At 34.4% G+C, this 18047-nt stretch overlaps 1 protein-coding gene across 2 annotated transcripts in view; it reads right to left on the bottom strand.

Moving 5' to 3' along the window:
• Nucleotides 1–18047, bottom strand: part of RANBP17 (RAN binding protein 17) — a 322877-nt gene that overhangs the window by 258231 nt on the left and 46599 nt on the right. For both annotated transcript variants that reach the window (XM_032403702.1, XM_032403703.1), the window contains exon 13: nucleotides 6339–6444. In XM_032403702.1, the coding sequence (XP_032259593.1) occupies nucleotides 6339–6444 (106 nt within the window). The remainder of the gene's footprint in view (nucleotides 1–6338; nucleotides 6445–18047) is intronic.

Raw genomic sequence — 18047 nt, 5'->3', positions numbered from 1 at the left:
GAGACACGTGAAGAGAGTCAGGGCTGGAAGGGGAAGGAAGAGATGAGTTTAATTTTAGTTACTGAATTGAAGACACATGTGAAACAGAACATGTAAGTGAAACAGTTCAACATGTATTTGGAAGTCAGAAGACAAGAATTACTAAACAGAGAATCACTGAGCAATTCTGAGAGCTCAGCTGAGGTAAAAATGATACCTTAATTGACAAATGGTACCTATATACAGAGGTTTACAATTTCTTTTATTATCACTCAACAAATAGGAGAAAACTCTGAATTCCTTCAGGATTAAGGTTTTGCCAGGCAGATGAGATAAAAATACAGCAGTGAACCAAGCAGATAAAGCTTATTCCTTCCCTTACTCTAGTGGAATGAACAAATAAACATCAAGAGGTAGTAAGTTCTATGAAAAAAATGAACTAGGATAAGGATGTTATTTTGGATTGGGAAGTCAGAGCAGGAAGAGACAGCTGTGTAGAGACCTGACTGAAGTGAAGGAGGACTATATAAACATTTAGAAGAAAGCATTCCTAGCAGAAGAATAGTGCAAGCAAAGGCCCTAAAGTGAGAACATATTGGGAACACTCAAAGAACAGCAAGGAGGCCAGGAGCTGAATGAGAAAGGGTAGGAAACAAAGTCAGAGAGATAGTACAGGAAGCTCTGAGCCATGACCAGGACCCTGGAATTTGTCTCAAGTGTGACAGGAAGCCACTGGAAGCTTATAAATAGAGAAGAGTAGAGTAACATGATCTCATGGGAAAGAAGTTGAAGTCATCCATAAGATAGCAGAGTTTGGGAAAGAGAACAAAACTCTGAGCTAGCTGTCAAAGGTTTCAATGAATGATGAGGGACGACAGGGAGATGAACAGGTCAGAGAAACAAGGAGAGATGGAGGGTGGTGTAACCAAGAGAAATAAGCCTGAAAGAAGCAGCCAGTCTACTAGCACGAGCAAACAGAAGGGATACAGGATGAATAAAACAAAATCTCTGGGTAAACTCTCAAGAGGTTTACATTCTGGTAATGATGAATGAAACTGAAATGACTACAAAATTATTTTTATTTAATTAGAATTGCATAGACTGAGCACAAATAAATTTATTTGCTAAGTTAAAAGAAGCATATTTAAATATGTTTAAGTAACATGTTTTAATTAAAATGATCATAATATTGGGAGCTTTTATGAATATTAAACTTTTCCTGATAAAATAGCATATAGGTTTTTGGCAGAAGCTTCACAATCTTCCAATTTGGTAGTGTTCTCCCAGGAGTTAGAAAGGTATCATATAACAACACACAGAAGGCAACAGTATTATGGTTCCAGTTACTTAGAACTTCTTCATGTGAAATTGGTATTTTAAAATTCTACATAAAACATCCATCTTACTCAATTTAAAATCTCAATATCTTAAAACACATATTTATGTTTTTTCAATGCCCCACTTTGAATCTGCTTAGCCCTGTTTACATACCCACCAACCTCACCACTACCTCTCACCCCACCTCTGGCCTCAACTACTTGCCTTGTAGCTCCAGTAAAAATTCACAAAGTTCCTGCAGTTATAAATCCTCACCCAGGGGAGAAGAGAGGTCTATGACAGCTCCAGCCCCTACCTCCCAACTCAGCAGGACCAACAGAAGCTCTGGCTTCCCCAATGGTACCTCAAAGAGGCCAGGGAACACAGCTATGAAGTATGAAAAAGTTAAACACCCCAGGAGTAGACTTCAGTAAGAAATGGGACACACTGATATGAGGAATTCTTAATCTCAGGAAACAAACTGAGGGTTGCTGGAGTGGTGGGGGGTGGGAGGGATGGGTGGCTGGGTGATAGACATTGGGGAGGGTATGTGCTATGGTGAGTGCTGTGAATTGTGTAAGATTGATGAATCACAGACCTGTACCTCTGAAACAAATAATACATTATATGTTAAAGAAAAAAAAAAAGAAGAAAATAGCAGGAAGGGAAGAATGAAGGGGGGGAAATCAGAGGGGGAGACGAATCATGAGAGACTCTGGACTCTGAGAAACAAACTGAGGGTTCTAGAGGATAGGGGGATGGGGGGATGGGTTAGCCTGGTGATGAGTATTAAAGAGGGCACGTACTGCATGGAGCACTGGGTGTTATATGCAAACAATGAATCATGGAACACTACATCAAAAACTAATGATGTAATGTATGGTGATTAACATAACATAATAATAAAAAAAAAAGAAACAATACAAATGTCTATCAATAGGGAAATAAACTGTGCCATATTCATTCAATTGATATTGTATGACTTAAAATGAATGAATTAGATCTACATGTATAAAATTGATAAATTAAAAAAATTTAATTAAAAAAAAAGAAATGGGACGCAGAAGTAAGGAAATAGAGAAATGGCTTGCCCATAGTTCCCCATCTTCCCACCATCATCATGGACTGTTTTCAAACACAGTGGTTCCATGTGGCCTCTGGGGAAAACTCCTGTAACAGGGAGCAACCAGGTGTGTGATGTACCACCTTATAGATGTGATTCTCAGTATGCATGGTAATTATGTTCTAAAAAGGCATTGTGAAAAGTGAATGAGTGAATACTGAACCACTGCGTTCCCAGAGGAGACACAGGGTTAGGTTCCTGAGGACTCCGGTCACAATATTTTCATCAACCAATCAACACATAACTTTGTTTTATCTGTGTTTCTCTTTAAAGACATCTTATTTAGGGGTGCCTGGGTGGCTCAGTTGGTTGAGCGTCTGCCTTCAGCTCAGGTCATGGTCCCAGTGTCCTGGGATCAAACCCCGCATCGGGCTCCCTGCTCAGCAGGGAGTCTGCTTCTCCCTCTCCCTCTGCCTGCCTGTCTGCCTACTTGTGATCTCTCTCTCTGTCAAATAAATAAATAAAATCTTAAAATAAATAAATAAATAAAATAAAGACATCTTATTTAATATATTGTTGATTCATTAACATTGACTCATGGCCAAAAGCACAACAACTTGTGCCTGAACGAGGCTGACCTAATATATACATTCTCTCTGTAAGGGACTTTACAGCTTTGTTGTTGTGCTTAGGAACACTAGACAGCACTACAGCACTGTAACAGGGGCCACTGTAAAACAGCAAAACCACTAACAAAAAGCACAAAAATGTGAGCTATATGGCACACACAATGAAAAGGACACTTATTTACAGCATGAGAGTATGAAACAAGAAGGCAGAGTATCTGTTCAACCTCAGCTGGGAAAGTGGGTATCAGGCAACTCAAATTTTTCACCACCAAGCACATATCCAAAAATGACTGCAGTAGCACCATCAGTATTGGCTTTGGGATTACAAATAAATTTTAGCAAGTACACAAATCTGCAAAAATGAAATCTGTGAATTAGGAGCACTGACTCTATTTGTTTTCTCTTATTCTCTCACTCTTCCTTTTCCTTCATTTTTTCTTCCTTGAAAATGCAGTGTTCTCCCCACCCCTCAATAAAGCCTTAGACCATCAACTTCACCTAACACTTTGTTTTCTAGGGAATGGCTAAAACACAAATCAAATCTTATTTAAAGTTAAATATGTTTGTTGCTTAAAGAAAAAATTAAAATTTTGTACTTGGCAAATATACACCTGCTTTTATTTATTTCCTTAGCAAATATACACCTGCTTTTGTTTATTTCCTGTTATATATTTCTCAGGAAAATAATGCCAGTGAGTATTTCTCTACTTGATGATGAAAACTTTCAAAAATCAAACTACAGCAAAAAAGTATACCTACTTTTCACTTTACTAAATTATGTAATGTTATATTAAAAGATGGCACAGAGGTAAATTATTCACTGTTTAAAATTAACGAAAGCATTCTAAGAATGCCCCCATTCATAAAGTTATTTGATACTAGAAATAAATCTTAGGAAAGCTAAAAATATTTACGTTCCATTCAGACTCAAGTTTCACTAAAACAAGGGCTAGTTTAAAGGTTAAAAAGAGTATGAAATGAAGAGAAAATTTCTATTCAGAATGGCAACAAATTTATTAAATACTCGGGGATATATTTAAGAATAGCAAAGAAGGAAAATGCCACAACTAGGTCTAATAATTTTAAGGACTTTGGTAGGGTGATAGTGGTATGTATTGGGTGGTAGCAAAATTGAGGTGACATATATCTGGTCAAAAAGCAATGGATAGTCAGTTACCCAATACAAGCTTTGTTTATGATCGTTGACTAGATTTTTTACTTCAAGACCACAGCCTTAGTAAGAAGCAAGGGATTACTTCCCTTATATTTCTATTCTAGACAGAGGAAAACAGACTTCTAAGATCAGTGGAAAAGAATGAAAGGCTCAGAAAAAGACCTAAGAATACTGTGTAAAGATATAAGCAGCATTTCAAATCAGTAAAGGGTGGGGTTTGCATTAACTGGTTAACACAATGGAAACTTCAGAAAAAGTATATCAAACAAATGTCAAATGTATTAAAAATTAAATATAAAAACCATTAAACCATAAAAACCATGAAACCATAAAAGAACTAGGAGAAAATCTAGGTGAATATTTTTATTATCTAGATGTGGAACAACCTTTCTAAGCATGAACAAAGGGGAAAATATGAAGGGAAAAATTCATAGATCTCAATATATAAATATTGAAATCCATTAAAAGAGAAATTTCTAAAACAAATTAAAAACATGGAGAAAACATTTTCAAAATGAATACTAAATATTAAGATTTTGATATACCCTGAGTTCTTATAGATAAATTAAGAAAGATAATCACAAAAGAAAAGCAGCTAAATGATACAATCTATATATATTTAAAAACCACAAAGAGAAAATACAATTGGGAAAAATTGGAATGGAAAAAATATTTGACACCACTTGTAACCAAAGCAATAGAAATCAAAACAAGACATTTGTTATCTATAAGCTGGCAAAGATAAGAACACTATTATCTAGTGTTCAACTGCAGAAAAAATGGTTAAGTCTCAGAGCCTTTGAGTTCAGAGAATAAACTGGTACAATTCTTCCAGAAGGTCATTTGGTGACTCTTTAAAATGCTGCAGACCATTCAACCCAGCTATTCAGCCTTTAGGAATTAACTCTAATGAAATTATTTTGACCTACATAAAGATATAACTAAAAGAACATTCACCTCAAAGCAGTTTACAATATACAAAAATTGAGAAACAAGCCAAAATTCCAAAAACTGGGGTATGTTTAAATTATGGTACAGCTGGGGTGCCTGGGTGGCTCAGTCGGTTAAGCGTCGGCCTTCGGCTCAGAGCATGATCCCAGGGTCCTGGATCGAGCCCCACGTCGGGCTCCCTGCTCACCAGGGAGCCTGCTTCTCCCTCTCCTCCCCACCACCTGTGCTCTCTCTCGCTGTCTCTCTCAAATAAATAAAATCTTAAAAAAAAAAAAATTATGGTACAGCTTAGAATATTTAATGTCTAGGTAAAATGTTCACAGTACTATGCTTGATTTAAAAAAAAAAAGTGTTTGTGGGGGGGGGTTGGTGGGAGAGGGATGTGTGGTAATATAGTGCTTACTATTTGCCAGGCATTGTCCTAAGCATCTTAAAAACATTGACTCATTTAATCCTTATAATAGCCCAAAATGAATTAGGTATTATTATCTCCATTTTAGTTTACAAAACAGTATTATAGTATAATATAATTTTTGTTCAAAAAATGTTGAAAAAGACCTATAATGTACATATACCCTCAAGCATTAATTAAGAAGACTCAAAGGTATTTAGCAAAATGACAAATAGTTATCTCCAAATTAATATATGACTTTTCTTTTTATTTGAAATAGTTAAGTGTTCAATAAAAACATATATTAATTAGTTATAAAGAAAAATGTTATAAAAAATAAATTAAAATATATAGAAAACCAACTCACATGTATTATTCACATGTAGGAATTTTCCTCAGTGTTAAGGCAAGTAATTCATTGCTTCTTATTAAGACTATGGTCATGAGGTGAAAAATCTAGTCAACAATCATAAACAAAGCTTGTATTGGGTAATTGACTATCCATTGCTTTTTGACTAGATATACTTCACCCCAATTTTGCCACCACCCAATACACAGCAATTTTGCCTGCTAAAGCAGGTCCTAAGAAATAAAAAGCAACCTAATCTTCATCACACTATTTGAATGCAGGTTTAAAATATATTTGACCATAATACTTACTAGAGATTTGACTTCTACAAATCAGTTAACCTCTATGCCCTGGTTTTCTCACCAATAAAAAGAAAATAATACCTTCCTCAAAAGGCCAGGTACAAAATGTTTTAACTCATAATACCAGTTCAATAACTAAATCTCTTAACTACTTCGTCTGTCAATTTTGTGGCCATTACTTACCGGCAGGATAGTTCTCCATCCATAGCATCGTGTTCATCTGTACTGGTGTATGTTAACCTTCCTCCAACAACTGTCCCAACTAAGTATACCAGCCATGCAAGACGTCCTAATATGTAACAAGAAAGAAAAATGTTTAGAAAGTATTGATAGAAACAATGCTTATTTTGCAGAAAATTCTAAAACTGGCAAAATATCTGTTCTTCCAAACAAGTGATAAACTACTGTGAACTCAGTCCCTGACAGAGTGGAGAGTGGGTTTTAAGTTTAGCAAGGCAGTATAACAGTAAAAATGACAGACTTTAGAGCCAGAAAAAACTATGTTCAAATCCTAGTTCAAACAATTTGCTATGTGATCTTGCCTAAGTTATTTACCTCTTTACATCTTAGGGTTTTCATTTGAAAAATGGAGAAAATAAGATCTATTGTGAAGACTTATGATTAAAATTAAATTTGGTAACAAAACACCGAAAGTAATGTCTAGATCCAGGGCTGTTAGTAAGTACTAATATGATCCAATGAGCAGCATCTTTTCTGAATGGTCAATGTCATGATCATACCAGTCATTTTTAGTATTAGTTCTGCTTGAACCATAATAGATGGTAATAAATTTATTGCCTTTGTATTTTTATGCATAACTTTTTAAAATCCAAGACTGTCACCATTCAAATCACATAGTTTGACGACCAAATCAACTTCATGGACAATATTAGCAAGGGATTAAATAACTTTACAACAGTGGCACACGTGGAATCTACAGTTTTCACCAATCTTATTTTGGGGCAGCCAAAATTGAGTGGTTCAGACATGGAGTTATTTATTGAATGATTTTTATTTAAGCCTATTATTTTACATCTCTAGATTCACTGATCTATGTATCAGATTCTCCAAAAATTTTAAGACCTTTATGAATAATTAACAACATACCAATTATCTTGCTAAAAAGAAATTTTGTGCTATTTTTAGGGACTGATTTTTCAAAGATGACCAGGATATTTCATATTACCAAAATCAATCACATTTCTGTATTGAGAAACCTTCTCAAGTGAACTGAAGTATTTTTCACAAGGTATTGACTGGAACAGTCATAAAAGAGGCTGTCCGTGCTAACTGGAAGACTTAGGAAGGATAAATACCTACAGAAAAAGAGCACATTCTTCCTATATTCATACTGTGAATACTAGCAATCATTACAACTTATCAACTCCCTCTGACTTCTGGAGAGACATCAGCCTAGTGAGGTGACAAACTTCCTGTAAGTTAGAAATACAACTTGGCAAGTATCCACATCCCCTATTCTATCATAAAACAATGAATAAATCAGAACAGACCAATTATGTAGCCTTGGACATTAACAATGTCAAACAGCCAAATTGGTGAAAACACCAGTTTGATTAAGTAATTCATAAAACAGACTCAAGCTTCAAGATATGTATAATTAGTGTAAAAAAGAAAAAAAAGTAACAGAACAAAAAGCCCATGTAGGAAACAGAAGGTATTAAGAAAGTTACCTATATATTTCAGAATTGTTTTATGATTAATATAAAAGTCTATTAATAACATACACTATCCCCTGACGACCCTACTTCCTCTTAAGTGATTTCTCTTCCACACCTCTTCCATCTCAGGATTCCAACATGAAAGTAGGTGTTCTTGATGTTCCTCATTTCCACTTCCAAAACAAACTCCCTCTCCATCATAAAAGCACTCAGCTTTATATCTTATATCATCAAACTATACTACCACATACCCCTTCTGGTTGCAATAATCTACTCTCCCTCAGGTTATTTTCCCTTATTTTTTGAAGATGTTAGTTTCAGGCTTGCTGACACTTTTTCCAATAGTATTTCTATCATAATCAGCAGTAATTTCAATATGTACAAAGATGAATCTTCCAACTCCAACAATCCTTCCTTTTACTGGGAATCTCTATCACATGAACCTATCACTTTTCTTTTTTAAACAACTTTACTGAAATATAATTCACATACCATACAATTCACCCACTCAAAGTATATGACTCGTTTTTTTAAATAAATTCACAGGGTTGTACAACCACCACCATGACCTAATTTTATAACATTTCAATCTCTCCCAAAAGAAATTCCACTCTATACCCCTTAACCCCACCCCCAGTCCTAAGTAACTACTAATCTACTTCATGTCTCTTCAGATTTTCCCCATTCTGGACATTTCATTCGAATAGAATCATTTAACATGTGGTCTTTATAATTGTCTTCTTTCACTTAGCATAATGTGCTTTAGGATCATCCCTATTGGGAGTTTATATTGGTATTTCATTTTTTATAGCCAAAAAACCATTCCATTGTTTGAACTGATGGTTGCCAGAGGGGAGGGGGTTGGAGGATGGGCTAAATGGGTGAAGGGGAGGGGGAAACACAAGCCTCCAGTTATGGAAATGAAAAAGTCATGGGAATAAAAGGCACAGTATAGGGATTATAGTCAATGAACTATAATACCATTGTATGGTCACAGATGGTAACCACACTTGTGGTGAGGATACCATAAGGTATAGAGAAAGTTGAATTATTATGCTGTATACGTGAAACTAATGGAACACTGTGCATCAACTATACTAAAAAAAATTCCATTGTTGGACATATCAAATTTTATTTATCTATTCATCAGCTGATGGGCATTTGGGTTGTTTCTATATTTTGGCTTTAAAATTAATGCTGCTTCTCAGAAGCCCAAGTGTCTACTGACCAACGAATGGATAAGAAGACATGGGGGATATATATGTATATATATATGATAGAATATTACTCAGCCATAAAAAAGAATGGAATCTTGCCATTTGCAATGACATGAATGGAGCTAGAAGAGTATTATGCTAAGTGAAATAAGTCAGTCAGACAAATACCATGAGTTCACACATATGTGGAATTTAAGAAAAAAACAAATGAGCAAAGGGGGAAAAAAAAGAGGCAAACCAAGAAACAGACTCTTAAGTATAGAGAACAAACTGACAGTTACCAGAGGGGTGGTGGGTGAGGGGAGGAGTTAAATAGGTGGTGGGGATTAAGAAGTGCACTTGTGATGAGCACTGGGTGCTGAATGGGGAAGTGTTCAACCACTATATTGTACACCTGAAACTAATATTATACTGTATGTTAACTAACTGGAATTTAAATAAAAACTTAAAAAAATTATACTGCTATGAATATTTGTGCAGTTTTTATGTGGATATGTTTTAATTTCTCTTGGATATATCCACAATTGGAATTACTGAGTCATATGATACCTAGATTTTTAACATTTTGAGGAAGGGCTAAACTGCTTTCCAGAGCAGCTGTACCACTTACATTCCCACCAGCAATATAAAGGTCCAAATCCTTCTCAACACTTGTTATTATGTCTTTTTTATTATATCCATCCGAGTGAATGTGAAGTGGTATCTTGTAATTATGACATGTCCTTCCCTGATGACTAATGGTGTTGACCATCCTCACATATGCTTACTGGCCATTTACATATCTTCTTTGGAGAAAAGTCTATTCAAATCCTTTGCTCATTTTTAAGATTTTATTTATTAGAGAGAGAGAGAGCACAAACAAGCAGGGAGAGGGGCTGAATGGGAAGGAGAAAGTGAGGGAGAGAGAATCTCAAGCAGACCCTGCACTGAGTATGGAGCCCAACTCGGGGCTCAATCCCACAACCCTGAGATCGGGATGTGAGCCGAAACCAAGAATTGGACACTTAACCGACTGAGCCACCCAGGCACCCCTCCTCTGCTCATTTTTAATTGAGTTATGTTTTTTTTTTATTAGTGAGCTCTAAGAGTTCTTTATGTATTGTAGATGCAAGTTCCTTATCAGATATAGAATTTGCAAATATTTCCTCCCACTTTCTGGGTTGTATTTTCACTTTCTTGATAGTATCCTTTGAAGTAGTCTAAGACTTTTAACTGATGTAGTCCAAATTTTGAATTTTTCTTTTGTCACTTTAGCTTTTGGTGCATATCTAAGAAATCACTGCCCAACCAAAACTCATGTTTTCTTCTGAGTTTCATAGTTTTAACTCTTACATTTAGGTCTATGATTCATCTTGATTTAATTTTTGTGTATGGTGGGAGACAGTGGTTCAACTTCATTCTTTGCATGTGGTATCCAACTGTCTCAGCACCATTTGTCAAAAAGACTATCCTTTCGACATTGAATTGTCTTGCCACTCTTGTCAAAGAGCAAATGATTATAAATTGGAGGATTTCCTGGACTCTCAATTCTATTTTACTGATCTAATGTCTATCTTCATGCCAATTCCACAGTCTTGATTACTGTTGCTTTTTAATAAATTTTGAAATCAGAAGGTGTGAATCTTTAAACTTCATTCTTTTTCAAGCTTATTTTGAATATTCTGGGTTTCCCGGATTTCCTTATGAATTTCAGGATCAGTGTGTCAATTCCTGCAAAGAAGCCAGCTGGGACTTAAACAGAGATTGTGCAGAATCTGTAGGTCAATTTGGGGAGTACTGTCATCTTACCAACATTAAGTCTTCTGATCCATGACCATAGGTGTCTCCACATGTAGATCTCTAATTTCTTTCGACAATGGTTTACAGTGGTATCTAAGTATAATGCTTCTTTTTTTAAACTTATACCTAAGTATTTTATTCTTTTTGATGCTATTTTAAATTGAACTGATTTTCAGTTTTGATTAATTGGCAATATATAAGCATACTATTGATTTTATTGATCCTGTATCCTGCACCTTTGTTAATCTCTTATTAGTACTAACAGTTTTTTGGGATCTGCCATTTCTTCAGTCTCTTACAAGCTTAATGTCTTCTCTATCCTGCTTAGCTAGCTACACTTCTTTGCTCAATCCTCAATCGTTAAAATCTCTGTCTTGCATACCACTTCAACTCCTCTCTTGCTCTGACATACTCATCTTACAACCATAATTGTTTAAATCCAATTCCCCAGGTAGTCTTTGCCTATACTCACAAAATTTAATATAACTGGAGAAAGATACAACCATGCTGACCAGTCTCACTTTGTATTCACCTTTTCAGTAAGGCCTTCCAGTTAACCATCATCAATTCCTTCCCCCCATGTACGCACAAGCCATCAAAAAATGGAGTCTATTCTTCCAAACCTTTCTAAGTATGGGCTGGATTGTAACTTTTCTGACCAACAGAATACGGTGGAATTGACATCATTCCAGTACTGGGATTAGCCTTTAAGAGAACTGGCAGTTTCTTTCAGTCTCTTAGGAAAATGTTCACTCTGGGGAAGCCAATCACCATGATACTATCATACTATGAGGAGGCCCAAGCTAGCAAGGGAGAAAAATGTCCACCGAGAGCCCATTCATTGAACATTTCAGCCCAGATACCAGACTTGTGAGTAAATAATCACTCAGGTGACTTCAGCGCCAGCTGTCATCTGATTACAATGCCTGAAAGATCCCAAATGAGAATCAACCAGCTGAGACTTAACAAATCTCAGAGAACACAGAGAGATGATAATACAATGACTGTTATTTGATAAGCTACTAAGTTTTGGTAAGAGATAACGAGAACATAATCTGCCAACATTTCATATCATATCGTAACATATCATATCCCCCCTTCCCTGCTTTTTTTTTAAATTTTAGAACTTATCACTTCCTAATATAATATATATTTTACTTATTTATCTTGCTTTGTTACCTGTCTATTCCAATAGAATATCAACTGCATGATAGCAGTTATTTTTTCTGTTTGGTTGTCTATTGCATCTCCAGAGCCTAAAGCAGTGCCTAGCACATAGTAAGTTATCAAAGGACATGGGTTACTGGATTAAAAAATCATTACATAGAAAAGATAGCATGAAACAGGCAAGAAAAAGTTAACATTTTATTATCACATTAAATATTAAAATGTAGAGTCATTACTAAAAGTGAATGTTAATGGTAATTATATTTTTATTGCTTAAATAAAACAAAACTAACCCAAAGCATACTCAACACAAGATGTGATGAAGTCTATCCTCGTTATTTGCAGATAGTCTACGGCCTACCACCCTGAATGCGCCTGATCTCATCTGATCTCGGAAGCTAAGCAGGGTCGGGCCTGGTTAGTACTTGGATGGGAGATTCTCCTACTTGAAAATTTGTCTACTTGGTAAAATTTGTAACTCCAGAAATACTTGTGACCATTCATAGCATAGATGCACAACAAAATAATCTGAGTAGCCCAATGTGTTCCTTTTTTTTGCACTTTTGTGCTTTCTGTTGGTGATTTTACTGTTTAAAATACTCCCCAAGAATAGTAAAGTGCTGCATAGTATCCCTCCATGAAAAAAAGGCTGTTATGTGTCTCATACTGAAAATACATGTGTTAGATAAGCTTCATCCAGGCATGAGTGTTAGGGATGCTGGCTATGAGTTCAATGTTAATGAATCAATAATATATAATAAACAAGGTGTCTTTAAACAGAAACACATATAAAACAAGGTTATATGTTCATCAGTCAATGAAAATGTTGTGACAGGAGGCTGCAGGAACTTAACCTATATTCACCCTAGAAACAATAGTTTAACATTTGCTAATTCAGTGTTCACCGCAACTTTATAGAACATAAATACTGAATAAGAAAATTTGACTCTATTTCTCAGAATCTTACAGAAGTCATTATTAATAGATTATGCTGCAACTGTGCACGGGACATACACATTTTGAGTAATGGATGTGACTCTGAAAAACTACAAGTATAATTTTTGGTGAATGCAGTGTAATAATTTACCTGCCCCATTAATGGAAGTCATTACTTAAAAAATATCATACTGCAAATTTTCTCAAGATGAAAAATATTATTTAAATGTAAATAATAACCTTCTTAAATAATAACCTTCTTTATATGTTTTATCAATTTAGATTTCTAGATACTGGTTTTTCTTAAAGCAAGTTTGACTATTACTAAAAATAATAGCAAACATTTATATGATATTTTCTGTGTACTAGGTACTATTCTAAACATTGTATCTATTACCTATACTTACATTCATCTAATGTCACAAATGTTCCTATTAAAAACTGCAGAGATATGATTCCATACAGGCAATGGAGTTACAAGAGTCTGTTCTCATACCATTAGGAGATACATACCACTACCTCTCAAGATGGATGAAAGGGAATACTCAAACAGCACAGTTGTCTATTAGCTGGACAAACCTTGATGATCCAACAATATCTTATGATCCAAGAATCTCTCAAGTGTTTAACACATTTTAATTCCCAATCCGGAACTTTTCCCTGTCTCCCAAGTTTTGACCACAGATGAGACTGCATCTACCTTTGGGATCAGGTCTAGGGTCTTTCATACTTCCTTTGATTCCCAAACCACTCACGATAAAACCAAGTATATGTGACACATGAAATGAGTATGTGTTGAACAGCTGAATTTAAAATAAGAAAACTTATTTTGGGGGTTCATCGCTAATGTAAACACAGAAACATCTGCCTACTAACTCTGGATAAAAACAAGCCTACTTGAAAATAGTCAAAGAATTCACCATGCATGTAATTTTTGTATTTCTCTGTTGAAATATCAATATTAAAAAAAATGGAGGCAGTACAATTTAGCTACCACGAGCATAGGCTTGGTCCAAATCCTGCCTGTACTATTAATAATGCTAGTTACTTAATTTCTCATTTTTAATTCTCTTATTTATAAATATGAGGGTAATAATTATACCTGGCTCACAGGCTTGTGACAAGCACTAAATAGTACTTTGCATGTAAAGTACTCATAATAATGCTTCCTACAAGTGCTCACTAAATGTTGACTATTACTACTATTATTATAAAATAGCCATCCTCTTTTTAGTTCTTCTATATCAAACCTACGAAAACCAAAACATACCAATGTTACTTTTATATGTTCATCGTTAAGTTTTACTTTAAAAGCTCCTCATGAAAATTAAGTCACAATATTTAAAAATTTTTAAGTTCTTTTGTCTCTACCAGATACTCGTTGCAATTAGAGCTAATTACCATTAGCCATATATATTTTCGTAATGCTGTTTGTCAAACAAAGCAAAAAACTGTAAAGTGAAAATAAAATTTCTAAATAAAACACACTTAGAAAAGCATGTGCCTTTCTATGTGTCGTGTTTTGCCATAGGGCTATAACTAAATATGTGTATGTATGGGGTAGGGTGAGAAGGGGGAGACCCCATGCCCAAAGGATTGAACCTCACTAGGAGAAAAATGTTTTTTTCAGTGCAGTTGATGAGTATCACTGTCCAATAATAAAAAGATAAAAGATACTAAATGTAAGACATGAATTTCTCAAATTTAAATTTTTTATTGTTTAATTCCTTTTATTCTGTGACTCTGAAATTAAGGTTCATATATCAAGAAACACTATGCAAAAATAACATGGGATCAATTGTGAGTATTTTTTTCTCCAATTATGGTAAATTCTGAATGGAAGTTTGTTTATTCGGAGGAAAAATAGAATATTTACTCTCCTTGTTTTAGAAAGCACTGACTTCTATCATACAAGAAACAAAAGCAGGCATTTCTTAACCCTTAGAAACTTAACAACCACTGACTGAATAAATTAGGATTAGTGTTAGAAATCAACATTGGAATATAAAGGATTATTAAACTATCAAACATAATTTTCATATTTAACTGAATGAGAAATAATATGAGAAAATAATATTTCTCATACATATCCTTTCCCTAACCCTCAACAATTTTAGACGGACAATATTCAAAATAATAAATGTTACTTTGGTTATAGAATTTTGTCCACAAAGTTTAAAGAACAATGTAAATCCATAAATCAAAATTACATTTAGAAATTTAAATATCCAATACATAAGTTTCACATCTATAAATTCATTTTGAATCTCATCTTTATAATGAGACTAAATTTCCATTATAATTTTCCATTTTTCTATTTATTCTGAAATGTTCAGGGCACTTGTTTTAGCAGCTGTTCAAGCACAGAACATTTTTTCCTTTAACAAAATAATTATTGCTGTAATAATCTGTAATTATGGTTTATAACTGCAATAATCCCAAAGAAATCAGTCATTACCATAGATCACAAGTAATCGTTAACTACTGTTAATGACCTATTTCTTAGGGATTATTGTTTTCGTAAACCATGACCATATCACCACAAATATGGAAGAGCAAGACAATATAATACAAATGAGATCATAATATAATAATAAACTTATTTTGTAACATTAAAAGCCATTAAGCATCTAAATTAAAGCACACATAACGAGAGCATATAATTTTCTTTGTTCAACACTAACTGAAGTGTTTAGTCTGCACAAAAGAAACTGAATACTGCTACATATGGTGGTATAAACGAGAGCCACATTAGGCACTTTTTGTAATATAAAACAATCATTTTTAAGTAGAACACAGATATCTTTAAAAGGCAGATTCCTTCCCAATGACAAAAAAAAAAAAAAAAGGAAACAAATGTTAAAAATTTTCTATATATTGGGCATTAGAGACTGAAATGTTATTAAAACTACATAGTAAATGCAACCATAAAAACTCCTTGAATTTATATTAATCAAGAATCAGGTCTTACTTAATTCATTCAATAGACCTATTTAAATATCAATAAATTATTACATTGAAGTTAATTCCATTTGTGTATCTCAGAACAGCTATACTTCCATTTAGTACCCTTTTGTAGGAAAACAGGTATTATTTTATAACTGAATCTTTTTACTTTTTACATTGCAATGTAATATTTGATATATAAGAAGCCATGTGTAATGGATATGAAGTGCAATGAAACAAACACCTTTAATCCCCTATCCAACTTAAGAACCAACGCTACCCCTCCTCAAACATATCCCCTTACCTGCCACCCTAGAGGTAACCATGATCCTGTATTTGGCGCTTACTATTCTCTGAAAATTTTTTTTCATTTTATCACTTATGCATATACTCCTAAATAATATATTTTTAGTCTCATTTGTTTTGGGGCTTTAAGTGTTTCATACTACATACAGTTTCCTGAAAATTGCGTTACTTCACTAGCTATCGTATCTCTGACATTCATCATAAGTATACCTGTACTTCATTCATTTTTATTGTTATAGAATACTGTATTGTATAAGCACATTATACATATGCATATGGGTATTTGAGCTGTTTCCACTTTGTGCCTTTAACAAGTAGACTATGAACATTCAGTCTTTCAGTCTCACAGCACCTGTGGAGAAGAGATTTTCTAGAGGACATTCCCAAGACTGCAAGTGCCAGGCCAGCAGGGATTCAAATGTTCCACTTTGCAAAATAACACCAAACTGACTTCCATCCCATTTCTAATTGATTTACTTTATATTCCTACCACAAGTGTGTAAGAATTCCCTTTGATCTACATTCTCCTATAAGATTTCTTATTTTTGCCAACCTACTGGGAGTAAAATGGTATCTCATGTGCCTTATGTTTCTAAAATACTCAAGTGTATGGGTTCATTTATAATTATTTTTGCAATTTAGTTTTAGTTTAATTGCAAATTGGTAAGAATGTGGACACTCTGATGATATGTGACTGAAATTTGTTGAGACTTGCTTTATATGCAAATACTTGTTCAACTTTTTAAAACTGACATGCAATTCCCATTATAACATTATATTAGTTTCAAGTGTAAAATATAATGATTTGATATTCGTATATATTAGGAAATGATCACCACATTAAGTCCAGTTAACATTTATCACCTCCCATAGTCACCAACTTTTTTTATGATAAGGTCTTTTAACATTTATTCCCTCAACAACTTTCAAATATATAATACAGTACTATTAACTATAGTCACCACGCTATACATTACATCCCCATGACTTATTTATTTTATAAGTGGAAGCTTATACCTTTTGACCACATTTACCCACTTTGCCCAGCCCCCACTCCCCTCCTCTGGCAACCACGAATCTGTTCTCTATATTTATGGGTTCAGTTTTTTGTTACGTTTTACTTTCAGATTCTACATATAAGTGAGATCATATGGTATTAGTCTTTCTTTGTCTGACTTACTTCACTTAGCATAATGTCCCAAGGATCCATCTTTGTTGTCACAAATAGCAAGATTTCATTCTCTTTCATGGCTGAATAATATTCCATTTCACACACACACACACACACACACACACACACACACACACACACACACACTTTCTCCATTCATCCATCAATGGACATTTAGATTGCTCCCATGTCTTGCTATTGTAAATAAAGCTGCAATGAACATGGGGGTGTAGATATCTTTTCAAGTTAGTGTTTTTGTTTTCTCTGAATAAATACAGAGAGGCAGAATTGCTGGATATTATGGTAGCACTATCTTTAATTTTACGAGGAACTTCCATACTGTTTTCCATAGTGGCTACATCAATTTACATTCCCACCAACAGTGAATGAGGCTTCCCTTTTCTCTACATCTTTGCCAACACTTGTTTTCTCTTGCCTTTCAGATAAAAGTCATTCTAACAGGTGTGAGGTGCTTTCATTGTGGTTTTGATTTCCATTTCCCTGATGACTAGTGATGTTGAGCACCTTTTGATGCATCTGTAGTTGCTGAGTTGTATGAGTTCTTTACATATTTTGGATATTAACCTTTCATCAGATATATATGTTTGCAAGTATCTTCTCCCATTGGGTAGGTTACCTTTTCATTCTGTTAATGAAAACTTTCAACGAAGAACCTCAGCAAAGATCTATT

The sequence above is a fragment of the Phoca vitulina genome, unplaced genomic scaffold (assembly GCF_004348235.1).
Source record: "Phoca vitulina isolate PV1807 unplaced genomic scaffold, GSC_HSeal_1.0 scaffold6, whole genome shotgun sequence".
NCBI classification, from domain to species: Eukaryota; Metazoa; Chordata; class Mammalia; order Carnivora; family Phocidae; genus Phoca; species Phoca vitulina.
The sequence above is the reverse complement of the archived record's forward strand: the minus strand, read 5'-3'. Positions and strand labels throughout refer to the sequence as shown.